An 18260-nucleotide genomic window follows, 5' to 3' on the forward strand; every position below is an offset into this window, starting at 1 on the left:
AAGTCCCTGCACTGGTTGACCAAGGCTGTGGATGGCGTCTCCCCTTCCTCACTCCTGTCTTCTTGTTGGCTCTCTGCCCAGACCTCTGGGGCATCTTCCTCTGGGACACATCTTCCTTCGTTCTTTGAAGTAACACTATTATGAGGCTTTTGTATATAACAGACTCTGGCTGAGTGCTTCGGGATAAAGGATGGTAATTATAATTCAGACAAGGAACAAATTCAAATTAAATGTTAGATGTCATTGCTCCTAGAATGTATTTACCATTTCTCACCACAAGGGTTTTCCCACATGCTCTTTTCTCACTGGGATCCAGAAAACACTTCCTCCTATCTCCACAAAATTTTCAAGGTGTCCTTTCTCAAGGAGCCAGTGGATGTCTTCAAAAGTCAAAGATAGTTCATTATGCAGAACAGTTTAACTCTTGTTTGTCTCTGACTTCCACAAGGGCATTTTTCTGCATTAGCCAAATAGTCCATTATGGTTTTTTTCCAAAACAGAGAAGTGATTCTTATCACTTCTCAGAGTCAAACTGGTTTGAAATTATAGCCAGCTTTTTAAAGACAGTCGCTTGGCAAATATTTATTAGGCACTTTTCGTTTTTAAAGCACTCTCTGGGCCACAGGTTAAGCAAGCTTAGTCCTTATCCTCACAGGGCTTACATTCTATCTGAAACAAAACACGGTTCTCCAGGTCCCTTCTAGTGCTAATTACATAGTCTCCCCTAGATCTGAAACATTGATGAGTCTTTGAATTATGAGCTGTTTTGAAAGGCAAGGCAAGGAACTGGAGGTAGTCTGTGGTGTGCTAAATTGGGGGACTTGAGGCATTATGGGGCCATTATTTCCCAGAAGATAAGTTTTTGCTCTGTTTCTGGTCACCCGCTCTATTTATTTATTTATTTATTTATTATTTTTTTTTTTTTGCAGATTCTAGGACTTGAACTATTTGGTTCTTTTTATATTCTCTCCTCCTATTTCTAATAGGATAAGCCAGTCCTAAAAGGAGATTAGCCGGATAGGGCAACATGACATCTGGAAAGAACAGAGCAGATGACCAACGGCAGTCCACACAGTCAGCAAATTAGATCTTAGGAGTACCAGGGGATGTCTGACTGAATATGGGACAGGATGTATGGAGCAGGCACTGTTTGGACATTCAGACAGGCAGGATTAAAGTGGTCTGGCCCCATAAGCTCAGAATGCTATGGTTTGTGGGGATGCAGAGGTTAGAGGTCTCTCTTAGGTAGCTAGCAGGGGTCTACCCAGTGTATAGTTCCATTCTCAGGAAAACAAGGTGATGTTCATATTAATAATGAAGGGTTTTGGGTATGATGGACAGAACCATTTCTTATGCCATCACCAAACTACCCGCCCCCGTTGACTGGACTACTGAAGCTCCATAATGAGATTCTTAGCTTCTTTTCTTGGCCTTTTAATTACTTTGGCACTTTACTTTTAAATCGGATCATGTCATTCATGTGCCTAATGTCCTTAAATGATTTCCCTCCCTCCCTCCTATTCCCCCTTCCTCCATCCCTCTTTCTCTCCCTCCCTCCCTCCCTCTTTAGCTTTTTGGTCTGATGAACCACCAAGCCATGATCCTGCACTATTTATATTCATGTCCTCTTCACATTCCTCTTGACAAGGATCAGATGTTCTGAGAATTTGGGAGGTGCTGGCATCTGTAATTGAGGGCCCAGGGTCTATCACTGGTGTAATGGAGGTGGCTGGTGGATAGGAATACAGATAAGACAAAACACAGTTCTTCCAGTAGAATTTTTCTCTCATCCTTATTAAGAACAGAACTTATTTCTTATTTAAGAACAGAACCCAGCCTCCTAATTCCACAGGAAGGCTTCAATTGGAACTTGCTGAGATGATGGAAGCGTTCTATATCTGTGCTCTCCGGTACAGTAGCCACTAGCCACATGAGCTCTTGAGTACTTGAAATGTGACTTGTGACATTGAGAAATTAAATTTTATATTTATTTAAAATCAATTTAAATTTAAATGACCACATGTGGCTAGTGGCTACTATACTAGATTGTGCAGGTCTAGACTATTATTAGCATGAACTAATTTAGGAAGCCCTAGGTTTCAAAGTAGTATGCTTTAAATGCTAGAAATAGCCATTTACAATGCATATTGGCCTCTGATTTACCGTCTGTAAACATGTCAGCAATCTGGTGCCCTGTGCCTGCTTGGCCTCTGATGGTATCTCCCAGGTCCATCCTACTGAAGGGGTTTAGATGCATTGTCTCTTGTTTCTATTCATAGAAGTGGTTCTCTTTTTAAAACTATTTTAGTTGTAGATGGGCACAATACCTTTTTTTTATTTATTTTTAAGTGATGCTGAGGATCGAACCCAGTGCCTCACACTTGCAAGGCAAGCACCCCACTTCTGAGCCACAGCCACAGCCAGAAGTTGGTTTTTTTTTTATTGATGGCATTTCTTTCTTTATGTGACCTGTACAAAATGTAAACTATTACACAAGCGCAGAGTGTTATCTTTGTGTGTATGTAATATGACCTTAAGTGTTTTCTTGTGTCTACTTTGTACCCAAAAGGACTTTTCTTTTGCTCCCTCTCCTCTTCTCTGTCTCCTCCTTCCTCCTTTCTAACTTTTAAAATGACACAAACACACCTCTGTGTTCTTTATCCAGTTCTTTTTCTTTTCCTTTGTGCTTATTTACAAAATCTGTTTTATCAGTTCCGTTCAGTAACAAAAAATAGAACAAAAATAAGTAAATGGATAAAACAAATTTAAAAAAATTAGACCATTACACACACACACACACACACACACACACACACACAATCTCCAAAATGATGATAGTTCTTCGACTGTCAGTTAATATGTTTTGGGGATTTATTAGAGATGATGGTTTGAATATTAATTATGTAAAGAATGTCACATACAGTATTGACCAGAATTTTTTCCCTATTGTATCACCTAGAAAATATTATAGTAGCTTTTGATTCTTTGAAAGTATCTATTTTTCTGACATTATTATTATTATTATTTGTTCTACTTAGTTATACATGACAGCAGAATGCATTCCAATTCATCTTACACAAATGTAGCACAACATTTCAATTCTCTGGTTGTACACAATGTAGATATGCACCATTCATGCAATCATACATGTACTTAGGGTAATGATGTCCATCTCATTCCACCATCTTTCCTACCATAACCCTTCCCCATCCTCTCCTCTGCCCAATCCAAAGTTCCTCCATTCTTCCCATGCTACCCCATCATGGATCAGCATCTGCTAATCAGAGAAAACATTTGGCCTTTAGTTTTGAGGAATTGGCTTACTTCACTTAGCACGATATTCTCCAACACCATGCATTTACCTGCAAATGCAATAATTTTATTCTCTTTTAATGCTAAATAATATTCCATTGTGTATATATACCAAAGTTTCTTTATCCATTCATCTATTGAAGGACATGTAGGTTGGTTCCACAGTTTAGCTATTGTGAATTCAGCTGCTATAACATTGGTGTGACTATGTCACTATTGTATGCTGAGTTTAAGTCCTTTGGTTATAGACTGAGGAGTGGGATAGATGGGTCAAATAGTGGTTCCATTCCAAGTTTTCTGAGAAATCTCATTCTTGAAGTCTTTGCCCTACCTCTCATACATAAAAGACTTTCCAAGGAAGCAATCTTGGAATAAGAATATGAGGTTTAGAAAATTCTGAAATGTGATAGTAAAGTAGCATTTAAAAAGAGAGAGTCTGTCTTGACTCCTTTTTTCTTTAGTCTGCGTAGATCAGAACAAATGGGTCCAGGGGCTTTTTGCTAAATGTCTCGAGTTCATAAAATCATGATTATTAATCAGACTATCATTAAATATTAATTTCCTTTTGAGATAAATGTCACTTTAAATTTGGAATCCTGGCTTTTTCTAAATCTAAGGAGAGCATTTTCATTAGGCTTTATAGAAAGAGTGCACATTGAAAGCTTAGACACTATTAAAAAGCTGCTTCCTAAATTTGGCTTCTGGTTTGATTCATGCCCGACAAAATACTTGGTTTCCAGCATAATAAACATAGATTGCAATCATATATATGCAGCTGAAGTAGAACATTATACTAAGGGTTTTTGTCATTTGAAAAAAATCTAGGGAGCCATTTTCTTGTTTGTGACATTTGGAATACAGTGCTTGATAGGTAGTAGCTGTTCAATAAATGTTTGTTGAGTGAATTAACAAATTAATATGACCTTAAAATTCTCAACAATGGCTAAGGGAGCGCATAAGGGAATATTCTATTCATAAATTAAAAAACTTACATCATTTGCTAGAATTTTTCCATTAGTTTCTCTTTCTTTGCAGCAACATGCTTAATTCAAGTAGAAAGCTTCAAGTATGTGCATCCCTTGCTTCACATTGTTTCTCAGTCATTATTTCAATTTCATATTTATTTTTTGGTGCTCTGAGGTAGCAAGGTTTAGTGGAGAGAACTTTGGTACAGGAGCTTTGGCTACCAGCTCTAATGCTGAATAGACCCTGGGAAAAATCTTTAAATCTGCTGATGTTTGTCCAGTTAGAGTGGATTCCTTCCAAATGCTATGAATATTTTTAGCATTTAAAAAAATATATTGAAAGTCTATCATGATCATGAATCTTAAATACTAAGACTAAGAACATTACTTCTGAAAATCACATACCAAAAATCATGTATGGTTTTTAAAATATAGAGCTGCAAAAACAGTTGACAATCTTATCATCTCTTAACCATAAGAAAATATGACATGTAACAGATTTCATTCATGCCAGCTAGGCCAAGGAGTGGACATGATAGTAGGGAATTATTTGGGGTTCTCTTCTTCCTTCTCTATCATTCTAGGAGGATTGCTCAATATTGATCCTATATTTCCATTTTTTATTTTCATTCTGAGGCATCTAGAATCCTGCCATCCAAGCTAGGAATGTGGGCTTTGGGTTAAGATGTTGCTGGGTTGGAATCTTGGCATCAACACTCACTGCTTGTATCATTTTGGGCAAGAAACTTTTCTTTCTGAGCCTCAGTTTATCTGTAAATAGAAGATCCTAAATTATTTATCAATTCCAGCATGGGTTGAGAAATAATGATAATTTCCTTATCAGAATTAAATAGAGTAATCTCAGTGGCAACATAAAATAATCAATATTTGATGGATGATGACATTGATAATTATTAACAAAGTTCACAAAGAAAATGAAATCACAATTTTGGCTCTCTTTCAGATAGAACTCCAAGAATATCCCTACCTTCTAGGAAACGTAAATCCTCTTTATGGACATTTTGATCTTAAGCTGAAATAAAATCCAAATTGTAAATCTGAATCCCATTATAGCATTTTATTTTATTCTGACATGCTCTTGCATTGTAATCCTAACTAAATGAGGCTTGCAAAGATGAAAAAGAGTGTTTTAAATATCATCATATCTAAATCTAGAACAATCAGATCTTTCCTTGAAGAAAAAGAAAACAGTGAAAATAATATAATGACATTAAAGAATTGAAAAAAGTTAAAGAAAATCTATAGTTTCACCACCCGTCACCATGATACTACCTTTCACACACCTGAGCTATCCTGTATTTCTGAAGATTTCCTCCCTTGTTCCAAAGTAACATTCCCTATTATAATGTTGCAATCTTATTTTTGATGATTTTTTTCCCACACTGTTTTTCAAATTATTTATTTCAAGACTGTATCATCTGGTACAAATCACATGAACTCAGGGCTTCAGTCAGTCCATCTGTGGTCCCTAATTTTCACATTTTTATTTTAGAAACTGTTGATGGAAATCTATGAGTGCATTTTCCTCATGAAATGCTCTGATATTATCTTATCAAATTGTGCTATATTATATTATTGGCAGTAAATTTAACATCCCAAGATTCATAGATGCTAGTAGGTCATCTCATCCATCTGCCTTACAGTCATACCATTTATTATTTATGATTTTTGTAGATCCCTAGCTTTTTGCACAACAGAGACACATGGTAGGTTAAGAGACGGGACAGGGGCAATGGGAAGGAATATTTACACAGTGCCATACACAGATGGATGCTTAAAAAATTTTGCTTAATGATCCTCACTGATGACAAGAGTGGTTGGAAAACATTATTGACAAGGGATATAGAGATGGTGCTGTCTACAGTAGAGGGAACCTCTTCCCCTTCTACCTAATGATGATCAGGAAAATGATCGAGCCGACACTTGTGACCATTTCTGCTTTTTACACTAATTCCTTTAATACTATCGATTTGTTACAAACAGGTTTTTTTAAATGAGAATCTAGAACACATCCTTCTGAATATATTATTCAGATATATTCTTTCAATCAGAGAGAAAGACAGAAAAGGTACCTAAGGATGTGGCAATACTCTTTGCTGAGTGGATTTTGGCAGTGGTATGCTTTGATTCTGAAGATAGGATGTCTAAGTGCTTGGGAGGTGCCATAACAGAATCCTGCAGATGGGGATATTTATAAGCAACAGAAATTTATTATTCACAGATCTGGAGGCTGGGAAGTCCAAAATCAAGGAGCCTGCAGATCTGGTACCTGATGAGGGCCAATTCCTCTTTGATAGCCTCTTCTTTCTCACTGCATCTTCATGTAATGGAAGCAGCAAAGCAGGTTTCTGGAGCCTCTTTTATTATGACATTAATTCCATTAATGCATGAAGGCTTGGCTCTCATGACCTAATCACCTCCTATCAGGTCTCCTTTCTTAATATGTCGTAAGATTCCAGCATATTTATTTTGAGGGGACATAAACATGCAGACCATAGCCTATGACCACCTCTGTATTATAATAAGAACATATTGAAAGTTTTTTTAAACTTATACATTAAATTATTTTCCTAACTCAAATACTTCTCTGATTATATTTCCATTACTATAAGGTTATTCCTTTGAATCTTCACATGGCAATATATTATATTATCTGGAAAAAGAAGAGATCATTATTGAAGAGTAAAAAGTTACCTTTTAAAAAAAAACAGACTCAGTACTCACTAACTTTTTTTTTTTTTACTTTTCCTTACTCCTTTAATGATGCAAAATTCATTATATTGGCTTTTCTGGACAGAATAGCTTTCCTAGGAGTGGGTGAATGGGGTTTGAGAAGTAGAAATTTCACTTTTATAAAATTACAAACTTAAGAAATTGACCAAAGTGAACTTTTCCCCAGAGCTCCTCTGTCCAGTGGCTGATGTAGATGACTAGGAAACCTCAGAACCATAGATTCTTGGGATAGGAGGAACCTTGGGGACCATTTTGTCAACCTCCCACAAGGCTGGAATTCTTCTATGTATGTGAGCAGTGGTCATTTGGGCCCAGCTGGAATTATCAGGCAGTGCTGTTATTTATTCTCTACCTACTTCCAGAAAAATCTAGCTCTTATTTAGAACATAGGCCTTATTCAAGTTGGCAAATAAGTTCAGCTGAATTTTTAAACAAATTGAAAGCAACCATAATAGACTATTATTGTTTACTACAATATCTGACTAAAGCAACAAAACAAGCCCCCCCCCACACACGATACTCATTCTTCCAAGTTCATTATCACTCACTCATTCAGTCTCTTGCATTTGTTAAGCGCTCACATCATGTGTCATGCTAGCCAGGTACCAAAGATGCAAATGTGGTAAGAGATGTTTGTCCTTTTATGTAACAGTCAGGATGATGTTTCTAGTTAGAAGCTCATGTGGCACCTTCCTCTCCATTGTAGCTTTTATCTCATGGTAGGCCATTGCTTACATATTTTATAAGAGTAGAGAATGTCTGTTTACCTCCACTAGAATGTAAGTTCCATGATATCAGAGACTATGTCTTAAACCGAGTAGGGCCTCATAAATATTTGTTGAATGGATGAATAAGAAAGGATTGTAACTGATAGTGATGATGTAAGAAAAGCAGATAACCCATAAAACAAACTGCTAACTCATGAGGTCAAGGGAGATTAATTCTCCCTGGAGAAGGTATTTCATCTTGACCTTGAGTAATAAGAAACAGTTTATCATATGGAGAATGTGTAAAAGAGAGTTTCATATGTGGAAGTCATTGGATTTGGGGAATGGTAGGTAATATGAGGTAGGTGAAATGAAAGAAAAAAATGGTTTTTAAATAAATGAATATAATATATAAATCTGATCATCAAGTTTTCCATTCAGTTAATATTTATTGTATTTTATTTGGGATACAGTGATGAATAAGATTAGACATGATCCCTGTCCTCAAGGAATTTGGAGAAGTTTGCATATTTACCCATTATATCTTATTGTCCTATATAGAATTGAAAACTTGAGACTTAGTGGGTTAATCAAATAAAGTACTCATGCCAGAAAATACAAAATCTGATGCTGTGACAAGTAAAAGGCAAAAGGTACCAGGTTCCAGAAATTCTTAAGAAGATTATTGTATACCCAGGGAGGCCAAGAGCGAGCTAAGACATGATCTTTGGGTTGAGACATGAAGATGAAGATGGGGAAGAAAAGATGTGCAAACTCTGCACAGCAGAGGAAGAATGACATTGTCAAAGAAATAAAAGAAGATTCTAGAAGTTAGAGAGAGGCAGCAAGGTACCTGATAGAAGCACAGAGATAAGTAGAGCTCAGATGCTGCAGTCTTTGTATTGTATTGTGTCTTTATCCTGAGAATCAACAAGCCATGGATGCATCTTTTACAAGAGAGAGAGCCCTACATAATGAACCCCACAATTATATATAATTAGAATGCACCAATAAAAAATAAAAAAGAAGTGACCCTACCCCCTAACCTGTTGGTGTCTGGCCCTGCAGGGTACAGAATCGACTAGAGAGTTGAGAGGAAGGAGATGCTTATCAGAAAAGCTAGTTCTGGGGAAACAGAAGTAAGGACAGGTTCTGTGAAGTTCATGTCTCTTTATAAGAGAACAGTCAAGTTTTCTGACTGTAACCATTACGCTTTACTGAAATGAACAATATTTAGGAGATAAAGACTCAGCTTGGCATTGTTTGAGAATCAATATCTCTCTCTATATCTGTATATCTATATTTATATCTATCTACCTATGTATATAGATAGATAATATCTATCTATCTATCTATGTATAAAGATAGATATAGATATAGATAAAATATATATTTTTTTGTACTGGGGATTGAATCCAGGGGCACGCAATTACTGAGCCACATCCCCAGCTCTGTGCACCCCCCCCCCCAATTTATTTTTTCTTTTTTTTTTTTTCGTATTTTTTTCTCACTGAGTTCTCAGCTTAGGGCTTCACCAAGTTGCTGAGACTGGCTTTGAACTCAATCCTCCTATCTCAGTCTCCCGAGGTGCTGAATTCATATTTTGATATGGAGATAGAACAAGAAAGAAAAGCTCTTTTAAACTTCAACTACAAGCTGAATTGAAAAGAATAATGAGTTAAGATTTGAATGGAAAGAGACTTGTCTAGACATCTATAGATTTGGACTCTAGTTTAAGCTCAGTAACTGCTGAATGGGGTTAGCTAAGTCATGTGACCTCACTGGACATCAGTGTTAAAAGGTATAAATGAGGAGATTGAACCAGATCTAATCCAAACTGCTTTCTGCCATGTTTTGTAGTTCTAATATCAAAACATGGAGGTACATAAAGCATGGTGTAATGGTTAAGTCAAAGAGACTAATAGTATTTGAGCTTTTACAAGAGCCATGTTACCTAACATGTGTTGAATTGTGAAGCAATCAGGACAGGATTTTAAGTGTATTTTACTTTTAATTTAGGAATGCTGGGGATCAAACCCAGGGCCTTGTGCATACGAGGCAAGCTTTCTACCACTGAGCTACACCCCCAAGCCCTGGAAGTGTATTTTTACTATTAAACAGATACCAATTTACAAACATCCCTGTACAAGAATCTTATTCCCGTGCATTCCAGACTGATCATTACACGATCCAAAAATCAATATTATTAGGAGGAACCTAATAAAACATTCAAAGCCTATCCACATTTCATGAACATTTCTTAATTTGGTTCTTGGAGGTTAAATATTTGTTATGCCAAACATCTAAATGAATTATGAAATTTAAGCCAGTCACCCAAATAGCAAATTGTGTCATCCACATAGAATATCAGGTAGCAACTGAAGCTTGTGGTTTTTATCCAAGATATTACAGGGTGGCCCATTGTTCACCATTCCTTTCAGTGGGACCAAGAGTTCCTCTCTTGGTTGCCTTCTGTATTTTTCTCATCACCTTTCATCTTTATTTATCACCTTCACTCCATTGTGACTCTGGAAAGACTTTTGCCAAAAAGACATTTGAAAGAACGCATCTTGGGCCCCAGTGAAAAGGGCACTTTTACTGTCACAATAGAAAATCCACTATCTGAATGGCTGCGTGCTTGTATAAAAATTGAGGGTATTTTCTTTTTTTCTTTTTTTTGTATTTTGAAGCAGACTGAAAATTTCCAACCACAACTATAGCTTAGTAGTTTATAAAAAGTCCAAGATGCCTTATAACTCAGAATTATATTTTTCCAGAGTGGAAAAGGATTCTTGTGAGTTAGCCTTATGAAAGGTCATTTTTCTAAAGGCAAATCTGTGGTTTTCCCTAATTTTAGCATAAATAAATAAATATATAAATATATACATATATATGTATATATATATATATATATATATATATATATATATTTAAATGGTTTAATTCTTTAATTCTGTATTCTGATGAAAGGTTATCTAAATAAAAAAGTCTATTTCTAAATTTGGAGAAATCTATGATATTGAAAGATGCTCAGATTACATATCCTACTTATTACCTGTCTTTTCCCCTTCTTACTGCAACACTGTGCTTATTTTGACCACTGAAAGCAAAGCTTTTAGGATTTCATTTGAGTGGATCTAAAAAAAAACATCAGTTATATCAAGGATACAAGTTCTGAATTTTTTTTTAACTGAAGAGTAAATACTTGTGCTAAAATTGATGAGCATATTGACATTAGCAGTCTTTGATTACAGAAAAGAAATTCTACCTTTTACTTTTCCGAGGACAAGGGCAGCATTTCAGTTGTTACTAGAACTTGACAAATAGCATGCAACATTAGATGGTATGGAATTCATTAATATTTCTAAATTCTAAAGCAATCCTGGTTGTTCAGTTTCTTAAATAGCTGAAAGTTTTCAGGACCTGCCTTTAAAATAGTGTGTCTACATGTTAGGTTTGATTCATTTACAATGTGTTATAATTTTATTGGTTTTTCATTACTAAACTTTGAAGGTGCTTTTTAAAATCTCAGCAAGTCATGACATTTAAAAATAGATTGATTACATTTCTATCCAACAGTTATGATGCCTATCTCCTGCAAATAATCTTTGTGGCTCTCTGAAACAGAAATAGTTGCTTCAGAAATTTACTACTTAATATCATACATGAAAATTTAAGAAAATTCAGTCAGAGCCATACATGGAATGATATCCACTTAAAGGTCTCAGAGCTGTTTGTTTGCAAATGCCTGTACAGTGTGGAATAGCAACACTAAACTGAAAATGTTAAACACTTAGACCTTTAGAAAAATTGTGCTTTTTATTTTCACAGGATTGCACATGTGACTTACCCTGCCTGGCTACACTAAGCAAGTGTCAAGAATATGACATAATGCTAGTATTTTTGAGACTACAGTATAAACCCCACCCTACCCCCAAACCTGGCGTCTCAAGCTGTAATTATGATGCCATGATGAGAAAGTCGTGTTTTGTCAGGTTTGGTCCTGAACGGGTGGCAACATAATTCCACACTGCTGGTAGGAGCAGGGTGCAGCTGTGCAAAACTCAAATGTTTGTTGTTGTTTACTGTTTAAAAAGTCGCTTTTTTTCCTCTAACAGACTAATGAAGGGATGTTTAGTACCAGTGCACTGGCCAACTGATTTGTAACAGGCTTGACTTTCAATTGATCCAGCGAGGTGAACTAAATCCACCAATTACCAAAAGAAAATATTCACTGAGATTTCTCCCTCGACATAAATACATGGCTTTGGGTTGTAACTGACCATTTACGTGTATAAATTCTACATGGTTGCATAATATCTACACAGTTTAAGCACTGAATTATTACATTTTATAGTATACGTATATACTAAATTGAATTACATGATTAATTCTTATGGGGTAAAATTATTATGATAGACATAATTTTGCTTATAAAATTATATGTGAGAAAACATAGCATTGTATCCATTTTCATTACTAAAATTAAAAACATAAATTTTGCAAACACTCTGGAGTAGTAGGCCACAATACCTAACCCAGAGGGATCCAACAGATTGATTGTTGGAAGTAAAATCAATATAGCAAAAAAGAACATAGATTAAAAGTGAAAACTTAAAGTAGATACAAATATTTAAAATAATAAAAATGAAACTTGTATAGTGTTCTGAAGGTAATCTGTTCATAAAGAAATATTAAAGGGACCATGGTAGATATTAAAGGGCTCTTGAAATGAAATATGAAAACCACCTTTTCTTAAGAAACTAGACATGAAAAAATGTTTTCATTGAGTGTAAGGTAGTATAAGTTTATTTCTATCTAAAGTTAAGGAAGCTGGGTGTGGTGGCACATGCCTGTAATCCCAGAGGCTTGGGAGGCTGAGGCAGGAGGACTGAGAGTTCAAAGCCAGCCTCAGCAACGTAGTGAGACCCTGTCTCTAAATAAAATATTTTAAAAGGCTGAGGATGTGGCCCAGTGATTAAGTGCCCCTGGGTTCAATCCTTGGTATATAAGTAAAATAAATCCATAAGTAAATAAATAAATAAAGTTAAGGATGGTTATTGGAGGGGCTAATGTGGAAAAGTCACAGAATCACAGTGATAGGAAAAATTAACCAAGTGTCATAGGAAGTCAATGAAGTACAGGTATGGAAATACCATGGAAGCTAAAGTCCAGCTAGAAAGGTGAGGAGGAGGCAAAGGTCCACTCAACTGAACCCAGGTGTCCTGAGCTTCATACAACCTTCTGTAAAAAGTAACGTGAGTTAGGCACAGTGTTTAGCACCTGCTATCCCATACTTAAGAAAGGAGGCCTGGGCAGCAGAGTGGAACCCAGAAAGTAAAGTCGGGGCTGGGGTATAGCTCAGTGGTAGAGCATGTGCTTACCATTTGCCCAGCCCTGGATCCACCCAGCATGGGAGGGAGCTGGGAGTAAGAGCTTGGTTTAGAAAAAGACATGATTTTTGAGCTCAGGAGGCTTCTATATTAAGACAGGATGTAGAGAGAACTTCATAACGCATCTACAAGTTTGAAAACACATTTTGTGGTTGGTTAAGACTGTGTGAGAGCTGGGCGTGGTGGTGCACACCTGTAACACTAGCGGATCTAGAGACTGAGACAGGAGTGTGAGTTCAAAGCCAGCCTCAGCAAAGGTGAGGCAGTGAGGTTCTGTGAGACTTTGTCTCCAAATAAAATACAAAATAGGGCTAGGGATGTGGCTCAGTGGCCGAATGCCCCTGGTACCCCCCCCCCCGCCCAAAAAAAAAAGACTGTGACTGTGTGAGGATAGAAAGATCTAGGGAACAGGATAAGAAGAGAGGGAATGGAATGGAAGGAAGTATGGGGTAATAGGGACAGAGGAAGGTAGAGGGGAAACTACACAGGAAGAGCGAGAAGGGAGAAGGACAAGCTGGCAGACAGGCTCAGTGAGTTTCAAAGGTGCTGCTGACCAGAGCTTATGCTCTGCAGTTTACTTGAAATATGGCTGATTCTTTAAGCTCAATTAATTCTCTGAAGAGTATTCCCAGCTATTCAGCTGCTCAAGAACTTAAACCCTTAACCTACACTCTTTATCAGGTAACATGCAGAACATTCTGCCAAGGCAGAATTAAAAAAGCTTTAACCACACTAACAAATAATCAGAGTGGGTCATCTTTAAGCCTTAAGAAATCAAATCAACGGGACATTCTCTTTCCCTGAGTTTCTCTATCCCTGCTTTGAAGAAAGGGCATTGAATTTCAGTCTGTCTTTCATTGTGGGATTTGTAATCAACACTGGATTTCTCATTATAGAAAGTTCTCAATCAGTAAAGAAGATATTTAGAAATTTAAGTCTTGTGACCTCTCTTTACTTGAGACATATGCCCTACAAAAAGGAAAATTCATTGTACATCATAGGCATGAAATTATTTAAGACAAATGGGGACCTACCAGTGACTCTGACATACTATTTGCTTTTAGTGATGACTTTTTAAGATAGCAAGTCACACTGTACCCTTGACCAGGAGCATGAGATACATGAGATAACTCCAGATCTCATGATGGAGTTAGCTCTCTTTTTGTAAAATCTCACATGTAATGTTATCATCAGTTCAAAAACTTTATCTTCTTATTACTTGCATAAAACACAACATTCCCAGAATAGTAAATTAATTTTATTTTCATTCATATCCAAATTCAAAATGGACTAGACTAACTGCTTATTATTCATTTGGACCAGTCACATAATCTATATGGATTGTTGAGATGTCAATACGCCTACAGCAAAGATGTTTAATAAAGACTGGACTTAATAAAGATTCTCTACTTGAATTGTCGCATCGCTAGTATTTTCAGTTATTTTTGCCTGATCTTGATATCACTGCCCAGTTTTAAAAATATTTTTAGTTTGTGGTCAGTCACTTGAATGCAAAATTTGGACATGATATCCAAAGAGTATCCAAAGACACCAAGGTGCATGCTAGGAGGTACCCATTATTTGTGGACCCATAATTCCAGGCCTTGTAGATATATATCTATTGGGAAAGACAGAATATATGCAAAGGGAAAAGTAATTAGAAGCTAAAATTTATTTAATTGATCTAAATATATTTTTTATTTTTCATTTTCTTTCAGTGGTTAGAAACTAAGCTTCAGGGAGAAATATGAATAATACTCTGTTTAGATATACCTCCCTGTAGTGAGCACTTTGTAGAAACTCTCATTTAATTGTCATAATACTACTTATGAAGCAGATTGTAGATTAGGAAATGGAAGCTCAGATAGTGTAAGTTACCCAGTCATTATAGTGCCTCTTTATTTTTGTAAAAATAGGCATTTTTTTCATCTGAGAGGAAAGTGTGTGTACATATGTTTAAAATATTCCTGTAACTATGTAGTTGAAAAAACTCTCAATTCAAATATATTTACTGGCTATATGTAAAATACTTCTCATATTTGCATCTTCATATTTTCATCTACCTAACATATTCATTTGAGAGGATACTTGCCCTCCAGATGGAGAAATAAATTTAACTTACATGATGCAGAAACCAGAGACATGCAGAAATTGGTGTGCATTATAAAAAAGTGCTAATTATAAGAATCTCTTAAATCTAAAAATTCTTCCCATTGGTATAAGCCATTGCCTTGTGAAACATGGTGTTTTGCATTAAAGGTGATGTTTTGGATGAATTGCTTGAAGCGTCATAATTTTCTGCAAAACCATTTCAGGGGAAGATAACTGTGAAGATTCTTGTTGCTGTGGATCAGAATAAGATATCAACAAGAGGGAATACAAGGCAGTAATGTTTAAAAAAAATAAGCACATGGGAGAAAGAAGTTGTGAAGCAAAAGAAGACAAAACACACACACATACCTATTCTGATCTACACTGCACACATATCACATGTAAACATAGATGCATTTTAGGCACGTGATACTAATAACTCCATTTATGCATTTTCTGACCATATTCAATACTTTGGTCAGCTGTCTTACAGAAATAATGAATTGCTTCATTGCTTAATGGTATGAAACCCTACAATGTATAAGCATTGTGCTCGTTGATAGAGAAGATGGCCTTTGTTCTCAAGAGCTCCCAGGGTACTCTGGGAAAGATGTTACTGTAGTGTTGCAGTGAAACAGAAGAGACGTTCGCAGAGAGTTTCATGATTCCAGCAGGTGGATAGGTGGGGGTACATCTTTGAAGACTTTCCGGGGAAAGTCTTGATGTCTGAAGAGCAAGCAGCAGTTAGTCAATGGGAAAGGTGGAGGCCCTTCCAGGACAGGAGCTTGAAACAATGGTGTGTGCAATATGGAGCTGTTAGAGTACACAAGTCCCCTTTATCCACAGTTTTACATTCTGCAGTATTAGTTACTTGTGGTTAAATGAGGTCCAAAAATATCAAATGGAAAGTTCCAGAAATAAATGATTCATAAATTTTAAATAGTTTTTATTATACCATATTATTATAATTTTTATATTTTACTATTTTTTGAATATTATTGAATCATTTACAAATTAAAATTAATTGTAGTTATATATGTATTGGAAAGAACATGGTATATACAAGGTTTGATATCCCCAATGTCAGGCATCAGTGGATCCCCCACTGATGGCCAGTGCATTTCCTGTGGATAAGGGGACTACTGTGTAGTGAAGAGGGAGAGATGAGAGGTAGATCAGACCTAGTTGGACTAACTAGACTTTAAAGTGCTCTTGGGACTTTATACTTCAAGTGATGGTGAGTCTTTGCAGGGTTTCAAAAGCATGAGTGGCAAGGTCAGATATATACCTTAGTAGATCTTTCTAGTAGCTGTGTGAAGAATGGTTTTTAGGTGGACAGAATAAGAGTTTGGGATCCAAGTTAAGAGGCTGTTATAGAGATGTGAGCAAGAGATACAGAGGAAAATGGTGGAGGATTTAAGAATTGTTTAAGAGCCTGGCTCAGTGGTGCACTCCTGTAATCCCAGTGGCTCAGGAGGCTGAGGTAGGAGGATCACAAGTTCTAGGTTAGCCTCAGCAACATAGCAAGATCCCAAGCAACTTAGTGAGACCCTGCCTCAAACAAAATTTAAAAAAACACTGAAGATGATGTAGCTCAGTGGTAAAGTACCCCCTGGTTCAATCCCCAGTATAAAAATAAAAATAAAAAGGAATTGTTAATTGTTTAGAAGACAAAATAGATAAGACCTGGTGCTAATTGGATGGATCAAGATTTGTCTGAGTTTGAGCTTGAGCTTGAGTGACTGGATATAGGGATGGGCCATAAAAGATGCAAAACAAACAGGAACTGGCTGGGCAGGTGGAAGGCACGGTAGGTTTCACTCTGTCTGTGGCTTATCTAGGAAGACCCCATCAACACATGCATATTTTAGTTTACAGCTTGAGAAAGAGGCCCCTCTGGTAATACTTTTTAGCAGTTGTCAACATACAGGTATATACAACCTCATACACACAGCCTCTTCTGGGCAGTGCATGGTGTTATTTTTCCCTTTACTATATCCTAAAGCAAAGATTTACATCTCCCGAAAATATGCAGTAATCAATAATATACCTCCTGGGTGTAGCAACAGAATGATCCCACAGAATAGAAAGAACCTGAAGTAAAATGCAAGTAACCAAATGGTTGTCGCTCTCTTCCAGCTGTTGGTGGAACATGCCTGCCCTCAAGGGATGTTGCTTCCGCTGACCTCGTACTTGTAAGGACCCTGCTGGCTCTGTGGCTCTGTCCAGTTCAACATGGCAGAAAAGGCACCCCCTGGCTTAAACAGGAAGACTTCAAGGTCGACACTTTCTCTTCCTCCAGAACCTGTGGACATTATCCGGAGCAAAACGTGCTCGAGGAGAGTGAAGATCAACGTGGGGGGCCTCAACCACGAAGTCCTGTGGAGGACGTTGGACAGGCTGCCCAGGACGCGTTTGGGGAAGCTCCGTGACTGCAACACGCACGAGAGCCTCCTGGAGGTGTGCGATGACTATAACCTGAATGAGAACGAATATTTCTTTGATCGACATCCTGGAGCTTTCACCTCTATTTTAAATTTCTACCGCACGGGGAAGTTGCACATGATGGAAGAAATGTGCGCGCTCTCCTTTGGCCAAGAGCTTGATTATTGGGGGATCGACGAGATCTACTTGGAGTCCTGCTGCCAAGCCAGGTATCATCAAAAGAAAGAACAGATGAACGAAGAACTGAGGCGAGAGGCAGAAACCATGCGCGAACGAGAGGGAGAAGAATTTGATAATACCTGCTGTCCTGAGAAAAGGAAGAAACTTTGGGACTTGCTGGAGAAGCCCAACTCATCAGTGGCCGCAAAGGTATGAAAATCTGGATGTTGAGTGCCTGTGCATGGTCAGGAAAAGTGGTACCTTCCTCCCAGAGAGCATAGTTTTTTTTTCTTCACTGCTTTGGTAAGATAGAGCAAATTGTGCCTATTCAGACAGTGAAGAATCTTTTCTAAAATATCATTTAGTCAGATGGTGTCATTCTTCTTGTGTGATGCCATAAAATGTTGCTGCTCTTTTATAAATATCACTGTCTA

At 37.0% G+C, this 18260-nt stretch overlaps 1 protein-coding gene across 3 annotated transcripts in view; it reads left to right on the forward strand.

Annotated features, from left to right (window-relative positions):
* Positions 1-18260, forward strand: part of KCNB2 (potassium voltage-gated channel subfamily B member 2) — a 399822-nt gene that overhangs the window by 10074 nt on the left and 371488 nt on the right. For all 3 annotated transcript variants that reach the window (XR_014018748.1, XM_081265861.1, XM_081265860.1), the window contains exon 2: positions 17362-18036. Coding sequence is in view for 2 of the 3 variants with exons in the window: in XM_081265861.1 (XP_081121987.1) it covers positions 17458-18036 (579 nt within the window). In the remaining variant the exon portion in view is untranslated. The remainder of the gene's footprint in view (positions 1-17361; positions 18037-18260) is intronic.

The sequence above is a fragment of the Spermophilus citellus genome, assembly GCF_964194105.1.
Source record: "Spermophilus citellus genome assembly, chromosome: 14".
Lineage (NCBI taxonomy): Eukaryota > Metazoa > Chordata > Mammalia > Rodentia > Sciuridae > Spermophilus > Spermophilus citellus.